General features: G+C 35.0%; 1 protein-coding gene across 7 annotated transcripts; it reads left to right on the top strand.

Annotated features, from left to right (window-relative positions):
- Positions 1 to 363: 363 nt before the first annotated feature.
- Positions 364 to 26,428, top strand: LOC117212875 (protein N-terminal asparagine amidohydrolase). 7 transcript variants are annotated; one of them, XM_033457989.1, is made up of 10 exons: positions 384 to 541; positions 4,514 to 4,661; positions 7,044 to 7,172; positions 14,687 to 14,874; positions 15,762 to 15,827; positions 15,959 to 16,141; positions 16,260 to 16,468; positions 16,606 to 16,767; positions 16,882 to 21,008; positions 26,405 to 26,428. In XM_033457989.1, exons 4-9 carry the CDS (start codon positions 14,688 to 14,690, stop codon positions 17,005 to 17,007), a joined length of 933 nt encoding a protein of 310 aa, XP_033313880.1. In that variant the 5' UTR covers positions 384 to 541; positions 4,514 to 4,661; positions 7,044 to 7,172; position 14,687; the 3' UTR covers positions 17,008 to 21,008; positions 26,405 to 26,428. The 7 variants fall into 7 exon arrangements, with proteins under 7 accessions (XP_033313881.1, XP_033313877.1, XP_033313876.1 ...); XM_033457988.1 differs by lacking the exon at positions 4,514 to 4,661 and adding an exon at positions 941 to 1,021 and having other exon boundaries at positions 389 to 541; XM_033457990.1 differs by lacking the exon at positions 4,514 to 4,661 and having other exon boundaries at positions 364 to 427.
- The last annotated feature ends 2 nt before the right edge of the window (positions 26,429 to 26,430 follow it).

The raw sequence follows: 26,430 nt of genomic DNA, 5'->3' as shown, positions 1-26,430 counted from the left end.
AGTAAATTATAGAATTACTTCTCTTAATGGATATTATGAAAAGATTTGATAACGATCCTTTTATTGATATATATTTATAGTTATATATGATACATATGCAATAAGCATGAAAATAAATACACATATTAAAGTGAAGTGCTTTATAATGCTTTATAGCTATCTTGTTTCCTGTTCATTCGGAATATTATGCAATAAGTAACAAGCAATCATCATTTGTTGAAAAAAGAAAGCACAGACTATAGAAAATCAATTGGTTTTGTAATTAGAATTAGTTGAAACATGATTTCGAATCGCAAAAGGCGCCATTGTTGCCGCGAAAGTCGAAGAATGACGGAAACAAACGAAGCTAGATGGTAGGAGAGGAGGCGACTCTGACGACGAGGTCGAGTGCAGACGCGAGTGCTAGTGCGGACCATGTAGATGTTGTGTGAGTAATTGTAATGAAAAAGAAAACGTGTCGGTTCAATCTTATTGAATTTTTGTTTAACTGTCACTCGAAGCGCCTCACTTTTTCTGTTTGGACTGTGTGTAACTGGCAATCGTAAGTGACACGACTACCACGATCAGATCGTATCTCTTCTATCTATATCTTTACGGTTTTTTCTCTCGTCATTCCATCGTTTCTTTCGCTCTCAAGCTTTGAACGAATCCGAGTTGGTTAGTTATTACGTCGTGTGTGCTCGATAACATTATGTGCTGGCAATGTGAACGACAATATCGACTATAACGGTAACGGTGACGGCGACGACGACGGCGACGGCGGCTGTGACGGCGACGGTGACGGTGACGGTGACGGTGACGATGACAGTGACGATGACAGTGTGACCACTGACGTTTCGTTTCGGATCGACTACAACGCGTGTGTATACATACAACCAGTTGCTTGTTGCGTAACTACTATTTTACGATAGCCATCTCCTCGTTGCCCTGTCGAATGCAGGTTCAACATTACTAGACATTACCTTTTCATCACCTATTTGCAAAATCGGACACCATTTGTTCAATCAACTGCCGTAAAGTGGTAAGTGCTGTCATTGTCGATGTTGAAACTTATTAAAAGTATATTACACAAAAAATGTTGGTTTTCACAGATTTTTAATTTCTGACAAATTCTTATAATTTTTGATTCAGTACGCCACGGCGCACAACTGTTTCTAACGTATTTGTAAACGTTGGGAGTCAACCGCCAAGACAATGTGTTTGTAAACAATTTTTTACGACTCGCATATCATGACCTGTAAGCCCGCAAATGGTCTAATAAAATAGTGCAGTTGCCGTTAGAATTTTATAATTTTAGAATTTTATAGTTTTTATAATTTTACACGTGCAAGTAATGCAGATATGATAATATTCGCATATAAAAACAAATATGAGCATAATCTATTTAATTTCTAACATCTACTAAGGCAATTGAGATAAAATGAAACAGAACATATAAAGTTCTCGAATTTTCATACGCATTGTAAAGTATGCAAAGGTGGAGGTATACAAGTGATATCAAGTGAAAAGCTGTACATATCTGTATACATATGTATGTAGGAAAATTGCGTCGTAGAACAACTTGCACAATTTACAAGCGACAACGTGTACACTATCGAAGCCGAGTGTCGCATTACATACAGGCATACAGGAAATCGGCGCGTCGTATACAGTGTACTCGTATTGTAATGCTATTTGAGTTCTTTTGTCGATCAATCAAATTCGGTTTTCTTTTTCACCTTTCGTTCTTTTAATATTGTTTTCTTGTAGATTAATCGGTCGATAGATATATCAATATATCGTACCGTAAATCTGGATTTAATTTTTCTATAAAATGTTTAGATAATATAAATTATCAAATTTGTTGATGAAAGAAAGAAACAATATTTTATTGTACTTGTCTAATATTATATAAGTGAAATTACTTAATTTAAATATTACGTTAACGTTTGAACTGAAACTTATGTGAAAATTACTTAAAAATATAGAAGAATATTGAAAAATAAGACCACTTAAACATCGATTGGAAAATACTCTTTTGCGTTCCTGTTATTCTTGAATTATTAAGCACAGAATAAAATTGACTCATAAAATAGATGGACGATGAAACTTAATTGTTCGCGAAAAGACCGTGCGTTCATACACAGACATATATATTTAATGCAAATAATTATTATATATATATATATAATATATATATATAATATTTGAAGCTAGCCAACAAGTTGATTTTTTGATGAGATTGTATTAATGATAAAGTTATATGATATAATAGCAAAATTTGAAGAAATATTCGTTATAGGAAGTGGTATATTGCTATCAGTTGTTTTACTAATTGCAATATTACCGGAATTTTTTTGTAATTAAAGCCTGAAAAAAAGAAGAATTGTTGGGTATAGCGAAAACTAAAATAGCTTTACGAAATACCGATTAACGATTGAGAGTCACTGTGCGAATGAACTTCATTAATCTGGCCGTGGCTGGGACCCTGAAGCCATGAGGCTTCGGTGTTGTATCTTGTCTACGTGTGTTCTTGGTATCAAGCATTTTCTTGAACACCACGTGTGTATACAATACTTGCTATAGGTGTTACATTTAGATTAGTTTATGTTTAGATTACATAGTCTATTATATTATTATATGATAATGTTAAGTTAGATTACATAGTATTACATAGCTACATTTAGATTAGAATAGTTATGCATGGCCCATAACTATTAACCACTAACCAGAATCGTCGACCCATTTTTTCGATATATTCACGCGTCTAATTTTTTACTTACTCTACCGTTTGTACATTTAATTTTTTTTCATTTATTTTGTATTTATTTCATCTATTCTCTTTACTCGCCCAACCATATATTCTGTATGTCCAAGTTCATTTCTCTTTTCTAATATTTTGCCATTCTTCGATCTTATATTATCCATCTTTTTCTACCTTTCCCTTTTTCTTTTCCTTCGCTCTTTCAATTATTTCTACGATTTTTATCGAAAATCTGTATATTTTTATTTTGCGTCCTTGAAACTGTTGCTTTTATCTTCTTTTAATGAAATACGATTAATTTCATACACTTTACTTATTTCCTTTTTTTTTAAAGAGGAAATAGAATTTTTATACTCATAAGTTACAAAAATTCATCCATCGTTTATGATTGCTCTCACTAATTCTATTTTGAGTATTCTATGTAACGATCCGAAATCTCGCAGTTTTTACTTTTATTCTTGAATATTAGACACGCGTAATTATTATTAGACTCGTCGCACATATTCATATGTGATTGAAAAGAGTTTAAGTATTCCTTTGTGTACATGTTTAATATGTACACCACTGTACTTTATGTATGGACATATATAATATAGCATAGTATATACTTAGGCTATATTATATATTCCTCTGCAACTGTAATAGGAACTCGTGCAACGTGGTTATATGGCTTAATAGGAAAATATTAAAGTGATTTGTGCATGAAATTGTAACTAATCCCCGGTATTCGCACAAACTCGAGCCATAAACTGCCACAGTTTCCTATTGACTTAATCTTAACCTGAATTTTTTCTTTTTTTGGTACTTTAATAATTATTAAATTTTTTAGACGTTCCAATGAAGGAGAAGAAAACAAATATGCCAGACTAAAGTATATACGGTAGATATTTCACTCTTTTGCATTTTTTGCAAAATTCAATTGAGAATAATCATCAATTGGTTAGAAGAAATTGGAAACAGTAACATGATTAAATGGAGGTATCTTGATTGGAAATATAAGATTTTGAGTCTTTTCAAATGATGATAAAGGCAGCGCGGCGGCAGGGAGATGAGAATATGGATGTATACTGTATGTGTATTTAAGAGTAGAGCTGGTGATAATAGTAGTGGTGGATACACGAGTCTCTCGGCTCTCGAAACTCTCTTAAGTCACGGACTAAACTGAGTTAAGATGCTCTTAAGGCTAGTAGAGGGTGTTAACCTTTTACTCTTCCGCTAGTTCATCTGTGACAGCTACTTACTTACCACTTGCCATCCAACGATATACCATCATTTTCCGTAACGTTTCAATGCTATGCACGACTCGATGACTCGATATGATTCGATACGGCTCGGTTTCCTTTTTGTAACGTTAATTCGCATACACCTTTATACGAGTGTTGTTTTTTTGTTCTACTTGTTCTTAGATCTTCGTATTTGTCGATTATTGGTGATTTTGAATGAAATTTGATATTATTGTCAGGAAGGAAATTTATTATATTTTCTATCCTATCAAATTAGACGCAGAATTTAAATACGAAACGAAATATTGTATCGATCGGATCGGACATGAGATATTTTGAACGAATTTTTAATTTTTTTATTCTTTGATATTTTATATATTTGTTTGCCGACGCCTTTTCTTTTAAGTTGCTTTACGTGTGCGTAGAAATTTTTGGAAATAATAGATCATTGCCTTTAAAAAAAACTTTTACATAAAAATACTATTATCATAGATTACTTTTTACTTCAATAAAGTCCAATTAAAATTTGACGACAGTTGTATAAAAGTTGATTTTAAGTGCATATATATGTTTTGTTGACGCATCGTTACGTATGCGTCTGGACAAATTCATTCGCACTACGGTTCAACAGATACACACACTCGGTGTTTATATTCATAGGAATATGTTGTGATGCGTTTCATCGACACGTATAGGTAAGTACCACTAATAGGATAATGTGTCTTGCGTACATGCGTATCGTTGCAACATCGCACCGGGAATAGATGTAAGCATATGGATGTACTTACGTATATAGTATATACGCTAGGTATGTGAATATATACATAGAAGTGTATCTACGTATGCGCGTTGAGGGTAAAGAAGGTGTGCGTAGTGTGTACTGTGTAGTGTGTGGAGTGTAGAGTGGCCTGGTAACTGCACTCCCTACGGGGTCTACATAAATCAGAAACTCAGATTTAAGCTTATTGTTAGCTCGAAGCATGAAGGAGGGGGGGAGAGAGAGAGAAAGGGCAGGAGGGAGGGGCAGATTAGAAATTTAGATTCACTCTAGCTCCCTAGATAATTATCGCTCACAGAGATTTACGAACGTATTATTACTGCCCTGCAAAATATTAATTGTTGCCAAAACTTAGCGTTGAGGGTATCGAGTTACACCACGATTGTTCTACTAATACTTTTTGACGCCGATATTTTGACACTGATATCCTTAGACCCAGACGTATTCGAGGGAAAGATAGAGTTGTAGCAATTTATTATTCTATCAAATTGATTATCGTTGTTTTACAGAGGAACATTTTTTAAATAAATAAAGAAAATACCATGGTTAAGCGAGTCGTTAGATAAGTGCATCCTGTTCGGATCGATAAGACAATTGCATTTTAACTCTAACCGTATTTTGTATGAACGCGGATATCGAAGAGCATGCTATCTCGTAGAATTAGGATACAGATACACGTGAAAAGTAGAATCGAGAAACCAAAGAGAAAGAGGGGAAAAAGTGACGACTATCTGTAAGAAACAGGTGTGCGTCATTTTTTTTTGTGTTACGGACAGTACGACTTTCGATTTCAATCCATCCGCAAACTATAAGCGCGTGTTCGCTGTGTAAGTGACGAAACTAAACGAATGAAATGAGTAAAGAGGAAAAAGAGAGAAGAAAGGTAGTGAGATAGGAAAAGAAGAGAAGAGGACCCGGAAGAACAGTTCACCTTCCGTGAATTCAACGGGCCACTGACTCTCGTCTTCTGTTGTCTGTTGCATAACGATTCCATCCCATTCGAACACAACTTTGAGAGATGCAACTTGAGAGTCACTGGACCGTGTACCGGTTGTTCCACTCGTGGAATGCGGACTAGCTTGTGGTGTACGTGCACATGTACTTACGTCCGTGTCCACGCACGCGCCGTTCACGCCGTGAATCCTATCCGTACTCTTTTCACCTATACAATTGCGTGCGTGCACGGATTAGATGCGCGTAATCACACATTTTGACAACAGATCAGCGTGATTATGGAATTATAATTGCCATTACCGTTTGCAGGTAAACGTAGGTACTAGTCTTTCGATAGTTAACTGTCGACAAATTGATAACTTCGTATCAAATACAGAAACATAGAACGCGTTTTAATCGTGTTCCGATTAAAGTCGACTGCATATTGTACGTGCAAGAGTATATAAAAAAAGGAAAAAGAAAAAGGATATAAGTTCGTCACATTGTTCATCCAGTATAAACGAATACGTTTATAAACAATCGGAGGAAGTCGTAGCGCATAAATATGTAGAGAATCAGACGATTGCAGGCTTGCTGGGCTACTGTATGCAAATTCACTTACTACGATTGTACGTATGTATAGGTACTATAGTTATGTTATTTGAGAGCATATGGCATATGTAGTTGGTTGTTCCTTCCTTCCTTTCTTCCTTTCTTCTTTTCTCTCTTTTTTTGTGTGTGTTTTCTTCTTTCTATGAACGCTAGACAGTGGGGGCACCAGAAAGTATTGAAAAGAAAATAAGAATCGCTGGATTTGGTTTCCTGTAACGTGACGTAAACAGGGTAGAGTGCAATTCACGACACAACCAACAAACGAGCTATGTTCTAAATTTTTTTTTAATTTTAGAGAGATTTTTCTACCGACAGCTTTATTTCCTATTGTTTAATCGATTCATATGATCTAAGTAAACCTCGTATCAACGTAAATGCATTTTTATGATGCTTGTAATATCTAAGTTAGAGCGAATGAACGTAGGTATAATTTACCGTTACTCGTGATGAGTCATTCCAATTGTTAGAACCTTCCTGTGGATGTAACAAATGGAGTGAGAGGGAAAAATGTTTAGACTTAAACGTAAAAAATGTCTCGTTTTATTTCACTCGAATAGGAGATACATATCACGCGACAAATACATGCGCGTATTTAACCAATATGACTTAGGAGTGTTTGAAGGAATATCAACGAATCAAATTTAGAGAGGAAAGGCACGACAAAAACGTTTGAATTGAATGAATGTTCAAATCATAAATTTGGAGCTGGTTTTCAAGCTTCGTTTTCAAAACTTTTCCTTTTTTAATATTGCAGAAAGATCGCGAAAAGTTGAAGGAGGAAAAGCAAAAAAGGAACGAAAGCAATACCAAACGCAGCATATTTCTCAAAAATGGCGGCAGGAACGTGTCGATCAGTTTGAAGAAAAATCCGAAGAACCGTAAAGTGAGTATGAAAAAACGCTTGCGATCCAATATTGCGATTGCACTCCCATATCGATGACGAATCGAAACGACTAAAAATTTAACCATATTATTTATTTTACTTAGTCTTCCTCTTTCGGGTTTGGGCGAACTTCCGATTTTACATTATATTACATTTTCAGCTGTTTTGTTTTTTTTTAAATCTACATTTCAAATGTAATTATATTGTAATCGCTATTTACTTTTATGTCAAGTATATGTATAAAGTCTTGATACATATTTATTCTTTGGATTATTGGTGTTTCGGTAAGAGAAGAACATTGCATTGAAACAAGATCATTTTAGAGATCGTTAGGTAACAAACATTGTACGTATAACGAATACGTCGAAATAAAGTATCAGGATATCGATAGACTTGAATGTTCGATAATCGATCTGGTAAATAGTTGTTTGTGGTTGGTCCGCTTTAGATGATGGTCGTTTTTATGTACGCATATACATATGGTATTTGGGCACCGTTTATCGGACTACGTTAGCTCAAACGGCTACTCGTTATCTGAGCATGCTTATTATGTGCGTTATCGTCTCCCGTTCCAACTATGGAAAAACTATAAATTCAATAATTTTAACTGCTAAAACCGAACAGGTTGCTGTCCGTGTCTTTTTTTAGTGTACAAATTTTTGATTCGATTCGATTCGATTCGATTCGATTCGATTTAGTTCAGACTGGCTCTTTTCGGTTTCAGAAAGAAAACTGGGGATAAGACGAAGATGTAAAAGTTTGACTGATCACGGTGACCACTTATAAATACTTACATACGTCCCTTTACTGTATTCATGATTTCGCTTGTTTCTTACTTGTCTAACTAAATACGTACATACTTTCTGTTTCAATGTTTTCAATGTTTGTTCATTCAGATAATTAGAATAATACATATATCGGTTATTCTTTAATCGTACCGTATTGGAATATTCACGATTATTATGTACGATCATAAAATTAATCGGGATATTTGCGTATTGGGGAAAAAACAGATTGTATCGTCAGATTGCTTCGTCACTCAAACGTAGTGAATTTTTCTATTTTCAATTCATTGTCGGTTCTCCCTCGGCGTAGTATGTAGGATGATCGTGTTCTCTACTAATCTTATCGTAAAACGGTTTAGTCATTTATTTCTCCAAGATGTTTTAGTTGTAATCTAGAAAGAGGAAAAAACCAACCGCGTAGAATCCCTTTGAATTGTATATGGTAATTATTCATGTCCATCGTACGTACATATGTATATAAAAAAAGCAAATCGATGAGTTAGAATGTCTTTTGCTCGGTTTCCGTTGATAACCTTTTCGATAAATTTTCTATCTTGGATTATACATGTACTAGTGATTCAACGAGGATTTTAATTCATCGACAAACGTACCGTTATTAACGAAAACTTATTGTACATTGAACGTGTTGCAGATTCTTATTGTTACATTGAACATGCAGAGAAACCATTTGCGATGCAACGATTAGTTTAATCTGTAGTAGTAGTAGTGGTAGTAGTAGTAGTAGTAGTAGTAGTAGCAGTAGTAGTAGTAGTAGTAGTAGTAGTAGTAGTAGTAGTATTAGTAGTAGTAGTAGTAGTAATAGTAGTAGTAGTAGTAGTAGTAGTAGTAGTAGTAGTAGTAGCGATTAGATGTTCTTTAGTACTAGTAGATATTCTTTCCTCGTATAACGTTAATCTATTGAATCGAATAATCGAAAAAAGAACGAAGAAAATCATCTCCAACCGAACAAAAGCAAATAAATGAGCACGATTGTTGCATAGATATTTAATCGCGATGTTTCATATCTTTAATAAACAATATTTGCTATAGCTATTGATAAATACCGATAGGTGGTAACGGTAATATTCGCTCTTCGTTATTCACGCTATCTGTTAGAATCGGAATTCTTCGATTTGTAGATCCCGCCAAATTCAAAATAAATTCAGCTATCCATTGATATCGACGATGAGGTGCATGACTAGGTAAAACGCTTGGCTACAAATGAAAGCCAGTTGAAATTTTACGCAACTAATTTGGTTCTTTGTAACGTATATAAATCGTAACAATTTTCTTGGAGGAAAGAACGATCAAATTATCGTTGCAATTGGATTCGCTGTGCACGAACAACCAGAAAGAAAAGAAATAAAAGAACATTTTTACAGTGAAATTATCGAATTGTCGTTACAAGTTACGACACAAGTTGGTCGCACTCGCAAGTCAATTCCACCCAAGATAAAACGCGTTACTAAATGATGTCGACCTCCTTTTTTCGTGTTGTTATCACAGAATGATTCGATTTCGTTACTTGATTTCTCGTTTTGCTTCCTCCTTATTTCGCGTAAACAATTCTCTGTTGGTAATAATAATTTATCATTTCACTCGTGACGTCTGCAATCGAACCGACGCGACGGCGGCACAGTGTGAAATTTTCCATTGGTCTTTCGCGCTGTCCCCGCTTACCAGACGTTGTATATTACAATTACAGTATACCGTATACAAACAGTGTGGAATTGTGTGTGTGGGGAGGGCTTTCGTAACACGCATTTCGATCATTTTTCCATTTTCCTATAGCATAATAACGCTAACACAAATATTCATTGCATTGCACCCGCATATCCTTGCGAATACCGCGGACTGTAGTAGGATGAAGTTAATCAGCTATGACATTGATATCGTTGTATTTTAGACTCGAAGATTCAATTACCCAACAAAATCTATATCCATATCTGATAACGATAATGATAACGGTAATTTGCCGTTAATTGGTTAATTTAATCAAGCGAATTGAATTGATTTAACAGAATAAACAGAACCGAAAAGTCATGATCGGTTAAGGAGAAGATAAAACGGAGCAAAGTGAATGACGGGTGTATATGGTATACCACATGGAAGTGGACGATAGAAAGAGGAAAATTGTTCGATTGAAAATGCTCGTTTTGCTCGGGCAAAGTCGCGCGTAGTCATTTAGATTTACTTGGTAGAGATTCTCAGTGAAATCACCAGTCATTAGAATACCAGCCCCACAGAGAAGGTGATTCGAGGAAAGGCACCCGTTAATGGCTACGGCCCTTTGCACGCTTAAATAAATAACTGCGTGGCCGCATCCTAGCTGTGTAATTACACTCAGCCGTATATAGGTGTACATGTAACGTGGCGCGAGTGTAACTACGTAGTTGGCGTGCATTATGCGAGTAATCGGTAGAAAGAAGGAAGAGCGAGCGAGCGAGGGGCAGCAGATACCAAGTTTCTGGTATGCCGTTCCGAAATTATACCCTCGAAAACAGCAAGGATCGTGTAAATGTGAAAAAATCTGACCGAGAGAGATTTAGGTACATACTTGGCCATTTTCTCGCATGTTGCCATTCGAACGTTCCTTCAAATGCTATGCAAATGTTACTTTATTTCTAATTTTATTATGAATATTAACTTTATTAGCGAATACCTTTCCTTTGCTAATATGCTTTTATTTTAATCGCTCTTTACGATTGCTTCTTTACGATTTCGAAATACTTTCGTTAGACGATATAACGTTTTTGTTTCTTTGCGTTTTTATTATCCTTGCAAGTAGCTTGCGAAGTTAACGATAGATTCTGAGCAAAATGTCGTGGAAAGGAATTCTCAACCAATTGTACAGGACAGGAGAACCGACCAACACACTTCGCATCGTATTCTGGCTAACGTGCACATAGTCTCTCTACGAAAGACCAATAATTAAGGTAATGGCTACTTTTCAAGTGGATTTCCGTGTGGCTCGATCTGCACAGTCAGCTAGTCAGCCATCCAACCAACCAACCAACCAACCAACCGACCAACCTATTACTAACCTCTTCGCCGGTTATGGTCACGAACAACCAAGATGTTTCGTTCCATTCCGTCTCTCTCTTTTGCCCTTCCACCGCTCCTTCCTTCGATCCTTTTTCTTACCCTTTTTTACGACTGATCTTTTTCCATTTTCGACTTAACATTTGTTCCTTTCTTTTTGTCCTTCCGCGATAATTTCGTCGATAATTCTTCGTTCAGCTAAATTTCATTCTTGCTATCTATTTATCTGACTAACTTTGATGATAAAGATCATACAGGATGACAAGGATGGTTATATACTTGCAATCTGCATTTTTTTCATTATTCATTCCCCCATGAGTAAATAATAGTGTTCTCTCGGTAGGCATCGAAACGATATTTTTATATTTATAAGCCGGATATAATGACTTACAGAGAAATCGCAAAGAGCAGGAATAGAAAGACTATTTATATGCCACGTTGTCCGACGAATACGAATACGACAGTTCTTTGGTGTATAACGATACACTAATCTTTATTTACTGCGAACGTCATTTTCATTTTCTACATCTTACAGAAGTTTGTATCTGACTCATGTTCCATGTGTTGTATACAAAAGATCGTTGTGCAAAAAAGAAGGATATTTCCTATGAAATCAAGAATATTGCTAACCCACCTGTATAAATATATACGCACAACACAAACGATACGTTTGCAAAATGAAAAAAAAAATTATAATACGAATTACAAATGCTCGCATAAAATAAACACAATGTTAAACAAATGACTCTGATAAGTGACTGAAGATCGCATTTAAGAAATTTTAAGAAATTTCATTTTCTCAGATTTATTATATTATACGATAGTTGAAGAATGTTTTGGGGAAGAAGAGATTTTCTGTAGAAGATAAGAAAGGTTAGGGATATCAAAGAGAGAATACATACATATATTATGTCGACCGATCGAGATAAAGGTCATTAAAATACAGTTTATATAATCAAGCATAATCTCAACGCATCTTTATTCTGATGTTTATCTTCCGTTTTACCATCGATTTTTACCATCTTCCTCCATAACTTACCATGTCTTTAATTTGAGATAGGTACATAAATAATCAGTGTCAGAGTATCGACAATTCATTTCGCGAATTAACCTTTTCAAAGGTAAGGAATCAAATCTCAGTTTTAAAATTTGGTTTTGTTACTTTGTTATGTTTTGATTCAAATGACAATATATATAAAGTATAAACTAATTTAGTATCTCAATGAATTTTGATAAAACTATAGTGCACACCTATAGTGTATCAAACTAGATGCAGAGTAGTATGTTACCACTGTTCTAGTAATAGCTTCGATCATCTGTAAGCGGTACACCAGCTACAAGATAAGTGAAAGAAAAAAGCATTGTGCGAAGAAGATTTTGATTTTAAAGCACTTTTCGAGGTACGGAGAATAAGAGAGGAGGTATAAAAGCGAAACAAACATGTTATTTTGTTATTCGTGGTGGTGATGGTGATGTCGGCTGCGCGGCGGCGGTGGCAGCGGCGGCGACTTGATATCTGATCGGTACCACCCGCTTCGATTGGTCCCGACTGGATTTTAACCCATCCCACTACCCGTGTATGGATCGCGCCGATCAACCAATCGGCATTTTAACCGATAATAGAAGCCATAATTAGCACGATTTGTTAATGAGTTCAGCCTAACCGAGACGACGATTGAATGAAACGTTGTTGTGAATGCTTAGTCGTAGTCGTGTGCTTGATTTGGGATTCATGTTCTTTCAAATATTTCTTCGCGATCGAATCGCGATTCATTCTTCTATCACGTAGACATTGTGTGCATTAAATACTACGATTAATCGCGCTCTGACTTTGTGTATATCTGTGTTATTTTACAAATTATTCGTTTCACCTATGAAATATGAATCAAACTTCTGCTCGAAAATTTCCCGATGTTGCTCTGTCTGCTGTGTTGCTCTGAACGTCATCGATGGAAATGTGTAGACAATTTTAATAAATACATTATCGATCGAAACTAGCCGAGTATATTACAGAGCTACGATTTCGGCTCAAAATCAAAAATCGACTAGTTAGCGAAGAAACGCTAAGGATTTTCAAATTTTCAATCTTTCAAATTGGCTCTTCGACAATATCATTTCTATCAAGAAAAGTTTCGTCTATTTGGAAAATTGTAACCACCTCGTAGTTCTTTTTAGAAGGTGAGCTTTTTAAAAAGATGAAAAGAAGTCAAAAGAAAACGTTTCTCACATTGAGCTACATTCCCTGTCCCCTCTCTCACTCTCTCTCTCTCTCTCTCTTTCTCTTTCTCTTTCTCTTTCTCTAATCTATCTATCTATCTATCTATCTATCTGTCTTTTTCTCTCATGTCTTCGTTATACTTAAAATGTAGCAGTGTGTTTTATTCGAAAGCTTGATGAAATTACGATCGAAATATGATAAAAATATACATAAACGGTGAAAGCCGACTCAAATCAAAACGTTTTGGTTTTATACAAAATATATTTATATCATGCATAGGTATTATATGTATATGTTTCAGAATATGTACATATAAGCACACAGGCCATTCATCGATCATAAAACTTTTGTTCACTTCCTGTTTCTTATTTTTGCGTTTCCTCCCCTCACTTATTAATCGTGTCGATAATAATTTCAAGGAAAAAGACCGATCGCCAAATTAATTACATTTAGATAAAAGATCAGAATCGAAAAAACGTACTGATAGGAAATCATTTTAGGAATGAGCAGCGAGGTGGTGCATCTCAAGAAATCTCGCTCTAGTTTCGCTTCTCGGTTTGTTAGTAATCTCGTTAAACAAACGAAAGGTTAAACACAGAATGTCATTCGGGGCAAATGACCTTAACCTTTCGAGTAAATTAGGAAGAGAGGCTGACTGGTTAGTTGACTGGCTGGTTGACTGGCTGGTTGACTGGCTGACCGGCTGTTCGGCGCTGACTGGCTGGCGGCTGGCGGCTGGCTTTGGCTTCTTCTGGCTGGCTATTGTGGCTGGCTGGCAGCTGGCTGGCTGGCTGGCTGACGGACTGACTGGCTGGCTGGCCAGCAACTGACCTGGCACAGCTGACTAATGGCTGAAAGCACAGCCAACTGGCTGGCTGGCTAAGCTGGCTGGCTAGCTACAGCTGAGCGTTTGTTGGCGTTTATCGGGGTTTTATCGTTAATACAGTTAACGCAAACGGCAAAGCCTGAATACCAACAATGCTTGCCGATAATCTTCGATCCATTGATCTCATAAACAGCTTTGTCGTAATACTTTTTAGATCGTAAACCTAGATACGTAGAAAAATACCCTATTAAAAAAATGCATCTAACATGTATGTATGTATCGCCAAATTTTCTCGACACCGCTCCATATACGTTCTGTTCATTCCTATCGCGATATTTATTTTTAGTCGATTATTCAATGATCTAAAGATCTATATCCCATTTCTTTCGAATATCGATAAAGGAAGTAGTACTTATGCGATTTACTTGTACGTGTTTCGCTTGTTTACTCGGAATTGAATATATACCTATGAATCAGTGTCGCTGTTTAATACGTTATGGTTATGAGTTACGTTATAGAATGTCCTTTCGTAATATTATTTTTATTCCGACTTACTAGGGAATTGCGTATGATGTATTTACTGCTTACTACTAATGATAGTTTATTCTGATTTTTAACGAAGCTTGCATAATTTGTTATACAGAATGGTGCTGGTGGTAAACGGAGTCCTACAAGAGGACATTCCAACGGATAGCAGATCGCTGTACGTAGCTCATCCGGTATATCGTGAAACTGCAGCTCAACTTCGTTCGATGCCAGCAAAATTAGTGGGACCGATGGGACTTCTTTACGTACGTCAAAGGGAAATGGCCGCTACTTTGCCACACGACAGTAAATATGAGCCATTTCATTCATTTGTGCAACTCATGTAATTGACCCCGATTTTTCTGTGAGTACATATACCTTTATGCACGTACGTGCGTGCGTAAGAAAAAAAATAAGAGAGGAAAAAAGGGAATATTTAAATAAAATATAAAAGCACTGCATTTCTACGTACACCGTATCATTGCCGCCATAAGTTACTAACTCTGGAAATCAGAAACTGTTAACATACATTTATAATAGAAATGTTTATGTTTCATTGTTAATTCCATATTTGCTAGTTGACTCAAAGGCAGTGCCGTCAATCACACCGTGGATCATGCATGCATATGTATGTACTCATATAACCAACCCTAGTTTAACAGAAAGCCAATATTGTCGCCTCTGATGACAAATCACGTGTATAATTAAACAGCGTAATCCTTGCGGACTATTTCGTATTTGATCTAACTAACGAGAGAATTACCCTCCAGTAATGCTTGTGACTACATAATATTAGTTGCAGCGATTTGTACTGGACTAGATGCCGTCTCCAGTTTGTCTTATTCGAGAATTTTCCGAAAGAACACACTGCTCATTTCAGTATTGAAAAATAACACAAATACATGTATATGCTATGCGAACTAATATACCATCAAGAGAGAGACTGATAGCCAGTCAGACCAAGAAAGAACTGAGTAGATTTAGCGATACTTTAGCTCTCGTGCGAATAAAACAAGCCATTACTAGAAAAAGCCGTCAGTTTTAACATTCTCCGTGTCTCGTTCGCAATCATTGCCTTTTTCTTTAACTCCAATCTCATTCAGAAACAAACGAATTGCAAAAAGAAAACAATAATCTATAAGTCCCGAAAATAACTAAGTTTAGCCTTTTATCTCTTTATTCTTTTGTTTCAGAAAATGTGAGCATCATTGGCTCGGATGATATGACTACCTGTATAATTGTCGTTGTGAGGCATTCCGGTAAGCCCTACCATAAGGATTTCGATTATCGCTTAATTGCACCAATAAACGATGACAACAGTTCGATACACGCGGGCGTGCAAACGCACGCACATTCATTGAATACGTTTGTGAATCAATATGCGATTTAGGTTCCGGTGCTGCCGCGTTAGCGCACCTGGATGGTGCTGGCACAGAAGATGCAGCAGCAGCAATGATCCAGAGGGTAACAGAACTCGCCCTTGGATTTCCAGAGGGTCGTCTGGAACTACAACTCGTTGGTGGTTATTCCGATCCAAGAAATTATTCCGAAGAATTGTTTTGCAATATTCTTTGTAAGTTTTTTCTCTACCGCTACCACCACCAACGCCACTCCTCTTCCCCTCTCCCCGGTCATTCTTTTTTTATCATTTCTGTTTAGATAAAGTATAAAAAACGTTGCATTTCTTTTAGCGGCATTTCACAAGCAGCCAGTGGAGATCGATCTAACTATATGCTGTGTAGGCGAATTGAATACTACGATAAGAGGTAGCACTCAGTGGCCGGTAATATATGGTATCGGATTGAATGTAAAAACGGGCGAGATTTTCCCTGCAACTTTCCCCGACAAGGGACCCGACCAAGCGCTGAGATGCGCTAGGCATTTAACCGGAGGTCAACAGGTGGGTACGCGAGTATTTCGAAGGAGTCGCAATACGTAAATCTCAATTCTAAGTACGATTTTATTACGCACACCTTTAACCTAAATTACTTGCAACGCATTGTTAATAACCATAAAGGATTGTCTATCGTTGTGTAGGTTCTGGATGTTTACGACTGTACGCTTGGTTTACTTAGAATCGGACCGTTCAACTATGATCCTTTGAGAGGAGTCGATCTCTGGTTAGCTCAATCCGATCAGTTTATTCTACAACATCTTTCGACTGCGCCGGAAGTTGAACTGCCACATTTTGTATCACAGGTAATGCGATGCAATCGATCGAACGATCACAAGATCAACATTGGATAAATGTTTCTAACCTGTCATTATACCTGATTCTTTTTCATTCATGTTCTTTGAAATGTTCTGCCTTAGGTACGCGCAACACTCAAGTACATACAGGACAATCAGTTTCCGGCTGTCACCGTCTTCCGTGATAATCGACCCCATTATTATCGCCGGGATGAAACCACCGGTGTTTGGCAACCTATACGATATTGATACCGAGTATTCGAGTTATGCGTGAAGGCTTATATGAAAGATATTATTAAAATGACGATTAGTGAAATTTTCATGATAATACAAGATTCCTATAGGGTTCAAATAATTCAAATAATTCAAGAGTAACGGAATGAAGAATTTTTATTATGAAAAATCTGCATAATAACATGAATGGTACAATGATTGATTTATATCTTATGTTTTACCTTATTTGGTATTGCTGATGAAACATGTGTCTTTCGTGCTTATTTTTTTTCAAAATAGGGGTCCGATATCACTGAATGTGATATAACGTGATTTATAGTTGTGCATGGTTTATAGTTCTATTTCATTATTTGCTATATTTAGCCCCTTACCCTACGATTTAAGTTCCAACAGCGCGTGTTGTAACTATCGGCAGGGTCGGTCAAACGTCGAGCTATTTAACGGTCTGGTTGAACGTTCGAAGTTGTGCAAAATACTACTAATTTTATGCTGCAAGATGTTTCATAAATAATCACTACCAATTGATCATCGAACAAGATTTTTAAGGGTATCTTTCTAATATTTTTCAAGAAAATATATCTGCGCGTTCAAATGCGGTCAAGAAAAGAAAAATGTTTGTCACATGTACACGAAACACGCACCACGAATCTAGCTCGACGTTGTAGGTTAAGGGGTTAACGATAAGACATACCACGACAGATTTAGCGATGTTCGCCACTGATTTGAAAGCGCAATAATGAGAAAAAAAGAAAGGGGTAATGAGACAATTTTCCTTAGAATAATACTTTCGAACGATTATTATTAAGCGCGGTAACTTAAGAGTTTGTACTTTTCGAGAGAGAGGGATTGAGAGAGAGAGAGAGAGAGAGGAGACAGACAAACAGACAGAAAGACAGAGAGTGTAAATGAGTGATTGAGCGATTGACTGTTGAGTGAGTGAGTGAGCGAGTGAGAGAAATGTGATTGTTGTTGACTTTTGCTCTTTTAACTTTTATTTTCTTTTCCAAGAAGTTTTTATATTAACTACACTCGCAAACTGTGGTTATATATGTACAACAATTTCAATTCGAAGCGCTACCTTTCAGATATACATATATATTTTCTTTGGTGATTCTTCATCTTAATATTAGTACACAATTGCGACCGGATATTTTACTTACAATATGCATTTCAAGAAAATATAAAAAGGCATTGCAAGATTGAAGTGATTAAAAAATTTGTTTATATTTGCACGTAATTTGCACGTGGCTTTTGCTTCGATTTATGTGCACATCCACATACGTACACGAGCTCTCTTTCTTCCTTCCGATTCAAAATAGACAAGTTACTGAAATGAACATTCGGTATATTTCATAATAGCGAAACATACTTGTCCAAAAGCCGGAAAAATCGCATATATTGATGTTGCGCGCAAAAGAGATACCTTATTAACGGGTAAAAAGATAAAGGGAGGAAGAGGAGGAAGAAAGGAAAAAAATCTCACAATCCGTTATTCGAATGCACGCGCGCGTATATATTTACACACGACTCTTTCATATTACTATTCTTTATTCACTACTCACTTTTTCAAACAAAGCTCAGAAGAGGTATTCCGCGGTAATAATATTAGGTAAAATTCATTTAAACATTCAGTTCGAATAATTTCCTTATGTAAGCGCTTAGGACTTGAGGCGATTTAATGTACAGATTGTCAGTTATGTTGGGAAAGAAATAAATGAAAACAATTACGCTTATTCTTCGCTATGGTGTGCTATGACTGAATAAGAAAATAATAATTCAATTTCATATAACAATAGCAAACTATCTTCGCCAATCTTCATTATTTTAATGATGGTGGAACAGTAACTGAGAGAAGTAAAACAGTAACTGTAAAGAAATTGTAGAAAAATCGAAAAGATATATATATTTTTTACTGCATCACATAAACAGAGGCGTAAAGTCTCTTAGCTTTGCGATACTTGAGATAGTAACAACTACATACATAGCACTGACATTGATGATGCCGTTGACGTCGTTAATGTTGATATATATTACGATGTAAAGCGAGAAACGCTTAGAGAAAAAGGTTTGCTAGGGAAAACTGTGTAATAATTGTTCGTCGTTCCAATTAATAATATTTTGCTGACAATTAATCGCTTTCATGTTTACACTGTACAACTTTCTTTATGATGTAGTTACAACCTTCTATTTACTTTGATTTTACTCCCTCATCTTTCGTCTCTTTATGTTAAAATTTTCATTCAGTTTCTGTCTTTTTATTTTCTCTTGTTACAAATTGCAAAAATTATTTTCTAGTAATATTTTGTGGTTATATATTTATACAATAAAAAATGAATTAAACATTTTCCTAATAATTGCATATCATTCCACCAACAAAAAATCAACTTTTTGAAAAGAACCAATTCCAAATGATTAATACATTTGTAATACAAGTCTATTCCTTCATAATATGTTGCAATTTTTATTTTGTACTCACGATTTACTCTATCGTACGTCTTAAGGGACATCTGTTGAATTATTAGAAAGAAATACTTCTATCAATATTTTTATTCTTGTTTCATACCCGAATAGTTACCAACGATTCGCCTTCTTTTTCTACCTGTATACGATCGGTTAATAATTGCATTACAGATACATCACTATTAATCATAATCATTAATGTTTCGATTTTTTAAACAAACTAAATGAACCTGAAATTATGAATTACACATTAACATTAACAAATTTATCATTGCTCAGCATACTTATGCAAAACTCTTGTGAGAGCATTCAATGCTGATAATCTATCAAGGGCAACTTTAATGCGTATCTGTAGAATTTTTTGCACTGCGTTTACAAATTTCAAAGTAGATGACACAAGTATGTGTAACAATATGTATAATACAATATTCGTAAAAAGCAGTTAACACGATATAATAATAATAATAAAATGTGTAAGAGTATACGTAAAGTATACAAAGAAAAAGGGGAAGAAAAGAGACCAAGAGACACGATCCGTAAGAATTTTGTATTTATGTATGTATAGGTACGTATAGGTTAAAGTTAAATGATGAAACGTAGGTAAAACAGGATGTATTATTCTCTTGTAGATAGAAAATTTATTTAACGTCTATTATTGATAATCTTTACTTTGATTATTGTCTAAAAATGGATTTGAATTTATCAGTATGATTTTGCAATTATCGATGCAGATGTAAACTTGTCTTTTATACTTATTATTGACACATAATTGTTTATTTCGTGTTATGGAAAATTAATTCTATCTCATTGTATTATGTGTCCTAAGCGATTTTTAATTAATTTAATCTGGAGAAATACCAGAGAGTTATGTAAGGACTTTAGTCATCGATAAATGATAATTCAATGTTGTGAAAATACTCGATCTTGCACTAAGTATAGTTATCCGAAATTATTTAATGATTATTTAATGATGATGAGAAACGTTAGTGCATTACATACGCATATACATAGATGGCGAAATATGCTTTTCATCAAACACTGGCATATTCAAATTGTACCTGGTTTCATGTAGGAAGCATCAGGATATTATCACAACATTACTTTATCATACATATGTACATATTATTATATAAATTGTATTGTGATTACAGAGCGTGTGATATACAATAATACTATTGAATATTAATAATAATTGATTTTCCTATACTTCTTTATATTATATTTGTCAAATTGCACGCATGAAACCGTAATGAAAGGAAGAAAATGAATGTTCCATTATACAGGCACAATCGACCGCATTATCGGAAAATAAATAATGCTGCGCACGCTCCTTAAAGGGAAGTTGATTTTCATAGTACCCGGCAGCTAACGCAAGTCATAACCATAACAGAACGCTGTGAGGGGGTTGTTCAGTGTCGCCTTGACAGCAGCCGGAGTTGGAGTTGGATCTGTTTTTCTTCTATGGTATTCATGCGCGTTGTCTAACAGCTTAACCAACGATCTACTCTATTATACATCTTAGATTAAAATCTACTACTGATTATATTTTTCTTCTGGTAAGTGATGTTTTTCATATTTTTCGAATAATTTACAAATAATACTCTTCGATACTGATTATTTTTGGCACAGGTATACACATTCACGTGTTTGATCGAATGCAATATATATGTGTTCTGTATTTAATTTTCACTTTATTCATTAATTTTATCCTACTTTGATAAAAATAGAAAAATAGAAGGGATCGAGATTTAGTGGAACCAAAAGATTTTTTACAATATCATTGCAACGTCAACCCCTTAACCTACGATTTACGTTCGAGAATGCCCGTAATATTTACGTTTGGTCCGATCATCGTACTACGGGCTATGCCCGTAATATTTACGTTTGATCCGATCATCTACTGCGGGCTATGCCCGTAATATTTACGTTCGGCCCGATCATCGTACTACGGGTTATGCCCGTAGTTGTAGGTTAAGGGGTTAAACATACATGTAAATACATATAAATTATGATTGTCCGATGCAATGAAAAAAATTTTTTTTTTAAATTACCTATACATGTATACATGTACATAGCATTTAGCGATAAATCGAGGGGACATCAACAGATATGTTTCTTCAGTTTCTTCGTCTGGATTTATACAATGATAACTAATCTTTACTTTTATTTTTTAAAACTGTTACATATATCCATTTTCCATATTTTAGTACATTTTATCGTTCAACATGGCTAATATTATTTTACGATTTCGTCACTGTTACGTTTTAATTTTGTTTTAATATGTGTACTTTCTCTTTAAAGTGTTTTTTTCTAATTCTATATATTCCTTTTCAAAAATATAAACAAGTGTTTGAGTTTTGAACCTATAAAAAAATTAGAAATTTTTAAGGTTATGTACGTTTTTTTCAACTATATGTGCATTATATATAAATATAGTCGCATACATAGTATGTACGCATGTTTCGTATAGACAATATACGAGTAATATAAAACACAAAGTTAACCGAACTTGAGATATTTTTGTGAGAAACTACATGACATAAAAAATCAATGGGGATTATAATGTAATTAACCTTGATTAAAAGAAAATTAGATAATCATTATTTTAAGTTGCAAGATATTCCAATTGAATAAAACAATTACTTATTATAATTGCGTCGTTCCAGTTCGTAGATCAGTGCAACTAATATTTTAGAGATAATAAAACTAAAATAAATTTAATTTTTAAAGGGAAAGATTGGTTGTATAGAATTCTTTTCTTGACGAAAACACAGCGAAGTAATCTGTTTTTCGTATCTATATTTCTCATGTTTCATTCGCTTTATCAATCAGCAAATATCAGTATTCGAATTAGTTAAATTCAATTGTCCGAACGTTGTTCGAGTTTAAGTTGTTTCTTTCATTCAACAGAAGAAAGTTAACGAAAACCTGTCTTTTTATTTAATAAATATTATACATTTGCTGTATTGTCTTGTCTGTATCTACATAGTATATGTGTAATTATACAGGGTGGTTGATAACTGGTGGTACAAGCGGAAAGGGGGTGATTCTACGCGAAAAGAGAAGTCGAAAATATAGAATAAAAATTTTTCGTTTGAGGCTTTGTTTTCGAGAAAATCGACTTTGAATTTTCGCTCGGTACGCGTGCACTTTATCACGTCTCGTTATAACGGATCTCACTGTAGATTTTTAAAAAAATTAAAAAAAAATAAAAAAAATTTTTATTCTATATTTTCGACTTCTTTTTTCGCGTAGAATCACCCCCTTTCCGCTTGTACCACCAGTTACCAACCACCCTGTATATTAACCTTAACCTTAATCTTGAAAGTTTATCATATTAGTTAGTGTATTATACGTACCTGCCGCTTTTAATACCATCCTTCTAGAAGAATTCGTGATTTTTTTATATACATATTGCCACTTTTTCTCGCAAACACACACTTTTTTCGTGCCTTTCCTTTACTTTACCTGTTCTTCCCTCTTTATTAAGGGATCACGGTTATTCCTGATCATGTTCAGTAAATAGTGGGCTCATCTACATCGAAAATCGAATGTGAGACCACCCGATGTGTTCGTTAACCTTAAATCGTTACGCGACACGAAACAGGCGACGTGCATAAAATAAATGTTTTAAAAAACAAGTTCTAATTATTACGTCATACGGTGGACGGAGGATCGACCTTTGACATTAATGCAGGGCCGATAATTGTTTCCGGTTGCCTTGCGCTGGAATTGATATTGAAAAAAGGAGATAAAGGTAATCTTTAGAACAATTATTTCAAAAACATTAATATTGTACTATTTTACTCATTAACTGCATACATATGCATATACATATATACATACATACATACATACATACATATGTATACGTAGACATTTTTCCTGAATAACGTTGCTCTTTCGAGATTTTGGAATAAGTGCCGTGTACCGAGCGCCGAGTTATTCAACCCATCGTCAGTCTTGTCACAAAACCCCTGCCGTCTTGTCACAAAATTCGTTACTTTCCTCACCCCATAAACAGATCCTTCTAACTGTAAGATATCCTTATGTGTCACTACACACTATACGCGTTGCGAGATACCGCGGATAATGTCGCTGCGTCATCGGGTCATTGGTCATACGTGCGTATTTCCTAACGACCAATTAGGGGAATATCGGGCTCCTTATTGACACCCGAAACTACAACACAACATCTGCGACTCGTAGAAGCTAAACTCGTGGCTTTTGAGAGTCCTTAACACGCATCGTCGTTACCTTTATAGAAGACGTAATGTTAACGTAAATTCATATACTAACAATACGTGCTTCAAATTATTTTCGATTTTAACTCATTTACTCGGTACATTGCTCGAAAAAAAAGGAAGAAATAGGAAAGGAAATAGTTTGTCTTTTGAAACAGAAATCCGGTCGTGAGTAAACCAATCGATGTTAACAAGGGTCGAGTAGAAAATTCGACACAATACACGACAATTTTTCCAATAAATGGGACCGTTTTGGAAGCAACAAAAAGAGAGAAAGATTAAACCGTTCTAGATAGGACAACAGAGAAGGGCGCTTGGCATAGAAATAGATCGGCTAGCAGCGCGCGTATCCTGCCTTTGATCGTTTCACGGCAGATCAACTCCAATATATGAAGAGTATGCCCTTAAATCTCTGTTATACACGTGTATTTTTAGCGCTTGAGTCAAACGACTCACGCGAAATGGTCACAAATCTGTATTTAATTCCCGTTTCTGTTGTGAACGAGCAACGATACACGTAACAAATGCAGACACTGAACTCAATAAACACATAATGGGAATTTGTTTTTCAAAGTTGCCATTAATCGGCAATATGGAAAAATAAAAGGTAGTATGCAAATATCAATTGTTGGAAGGATATACAATATGTACATACTATTTCGGCTTGGTATTCTATTCGCATGTATACTCCGTTTTATGCAAAAGAAGATTTGCAGCGTTCATTCGATCATTATGTTCTTCGACGCAGCTATGAACTTTTGACTCAAAATATTATTTTCTCGACAAATGCTGACAATGAGTATTCGCATGTATAACTCTATTAACGATAACAGCGATAAAATTGAATTTGTTTCGAAAATGGATTAGAACGAGATGGTTAGACCGCGCAAACTATTTGATGCATCGTCCTTAATTTATCGACAAAATTTCGTGAGATTTGTTTCTTCTTGAATCAAGGAGAAAATCGATGAACAAATAGGGTAAGCGTGTAGCGAACGGAAATAAGATGCATTTGGTCTCTACAAAGTTTGTGCGCGAACAACTCGCGAACGGCGAGGCGTGGCGCGGCACAGCGGAGTCGTCCATTTGAATATCTATCGCGATGATACGAAACGCCACCTCTCACCGCATCGGTTATGTACCAACCAACACCCCCTTTTACTTATATACTTATTTATACTTTATACTTGCACTCGTACTTTACCTGGCGCTACTGCCTAACTACGATTAACCAAGTTATGCATTCGGATCAAATCAAGATGTACCCTCGACAAATAAAATACTATACTCTGATTTATTATAGTTCCTTAGTTTTCACGATGTGGCCACAACTTTCTTACACTAGTATTTGCGGTATTATGTGTACATTTAAATCTATAAATGTATCATATATTCTGTATCATATGAGTATACATATAGGTACATACATACATACCCATGTCGTGTGCGTATGATGTATGTATATACGTAAACGTACTATTGTATACCAGTGGTGTATTGCATGCATTATACTCTCTGTATCAATTTAAATCAATTGGAAAATTTTGGGAATGTTTAACATTTTGCAATTCATCAAATAATAATATGTATTCCGATAACTGATCTACTTACGGGAAAACATATGCTTCAAGAGAAAAAGTCAATGGTCTATAATCTAAAATAATTAAATGGTCAATAATCTAAATCAATAATCTAAAATAATTAAATAATAAATAATTTAAAAGATAAATAAATAAATAAATAAATAATTGAACACCGATAAACTGCAAGACGCAAATCATCTCAACGATATAGAATAGATACAAGTGACATTGTTTGCAATTGCACAGTTTACAATTTTTAGGATTGCAACATTAATTAATTTTAACGTACTGATAGATAATAATAAGAATGAATTGAGCCTATTAACGAGAATCCACTAATCATTTTTATGTTTTCGTTTTTATTTTGAAATCATTCAAACAACGGAACGTTTTTCATACCAAAAGTTTCCGTTGAAATTACATTAATTAAAAGATATGCATCAGAGTATCGTACAATGATCACGAGCGATAAACCATAAAGCATAAAAAAGCACCAAAAATATGCAAATGATTTGATTAACTGAATATTTAATATGGTAATACGTATTTAAGTCAATTTTTCATATAAGAGGGAAAGAAAAGTTGCAAACAAGTTGCTAGGTATTGCAGCGTGTTCGGACTAGCTCTGACAAACATAACGAGAAATAGTGTCGCAAAATTAGTTTCAATTGATAGCATATTATACGTAGGTTTCAGTTTCTTGGCTCACAACCAGATCCTTATTCATATAATATATTACATGTATATGAAATATATATGTGTGTTTTGATTCTCTGGCATTCGGTAAAACTGGCGTTTCGATCGATCATACAGCTTGCGAGACGTTGAAAATGCCTCTTTTGTTTGCTGTTCAAGTTTGCATCGTCGTGAATCGAATATAACTTCTATGCAGCAATAAATGTATCGCTTTACTTACACTTATTTACACGAAAATTAGATGTTTTCTCATATAAATGATATACCACACATTTTGTGTCTATTAAATCGTCGATGAATTCAAATATACATTCTGTGTTTATTCAAGTTTCATCCGATCGATATTCATCTTATTTTTTTTCAATTATTTTAATTGCATGAAATAAATACAATTTCGCTGATCGAATAAAATATAAATTTTGTTTTTAGCTGACAATGAGATTGGAATGCTGTGT

Source organism: Bombus bifarius, unplaced genomic scaffold, assembly GCF_011952205.1.
Source record: "Bombus bifarius isolate JDL3187 unplaced genomic scaffold, Bbif_JDL3187 scf7180000008407, whole genome shotgun sequence".
Lineage (NCBI taxonomy): Eukaryota > Metazoa > Arthropoda > Insecta > Hymenoptera > Apidae > Bombus > Bombus bifarius.
Note: the sequence above shows the minus strand (reverse complement) of the source record. Positions and strands in the feature narration are given on the sequence as shown.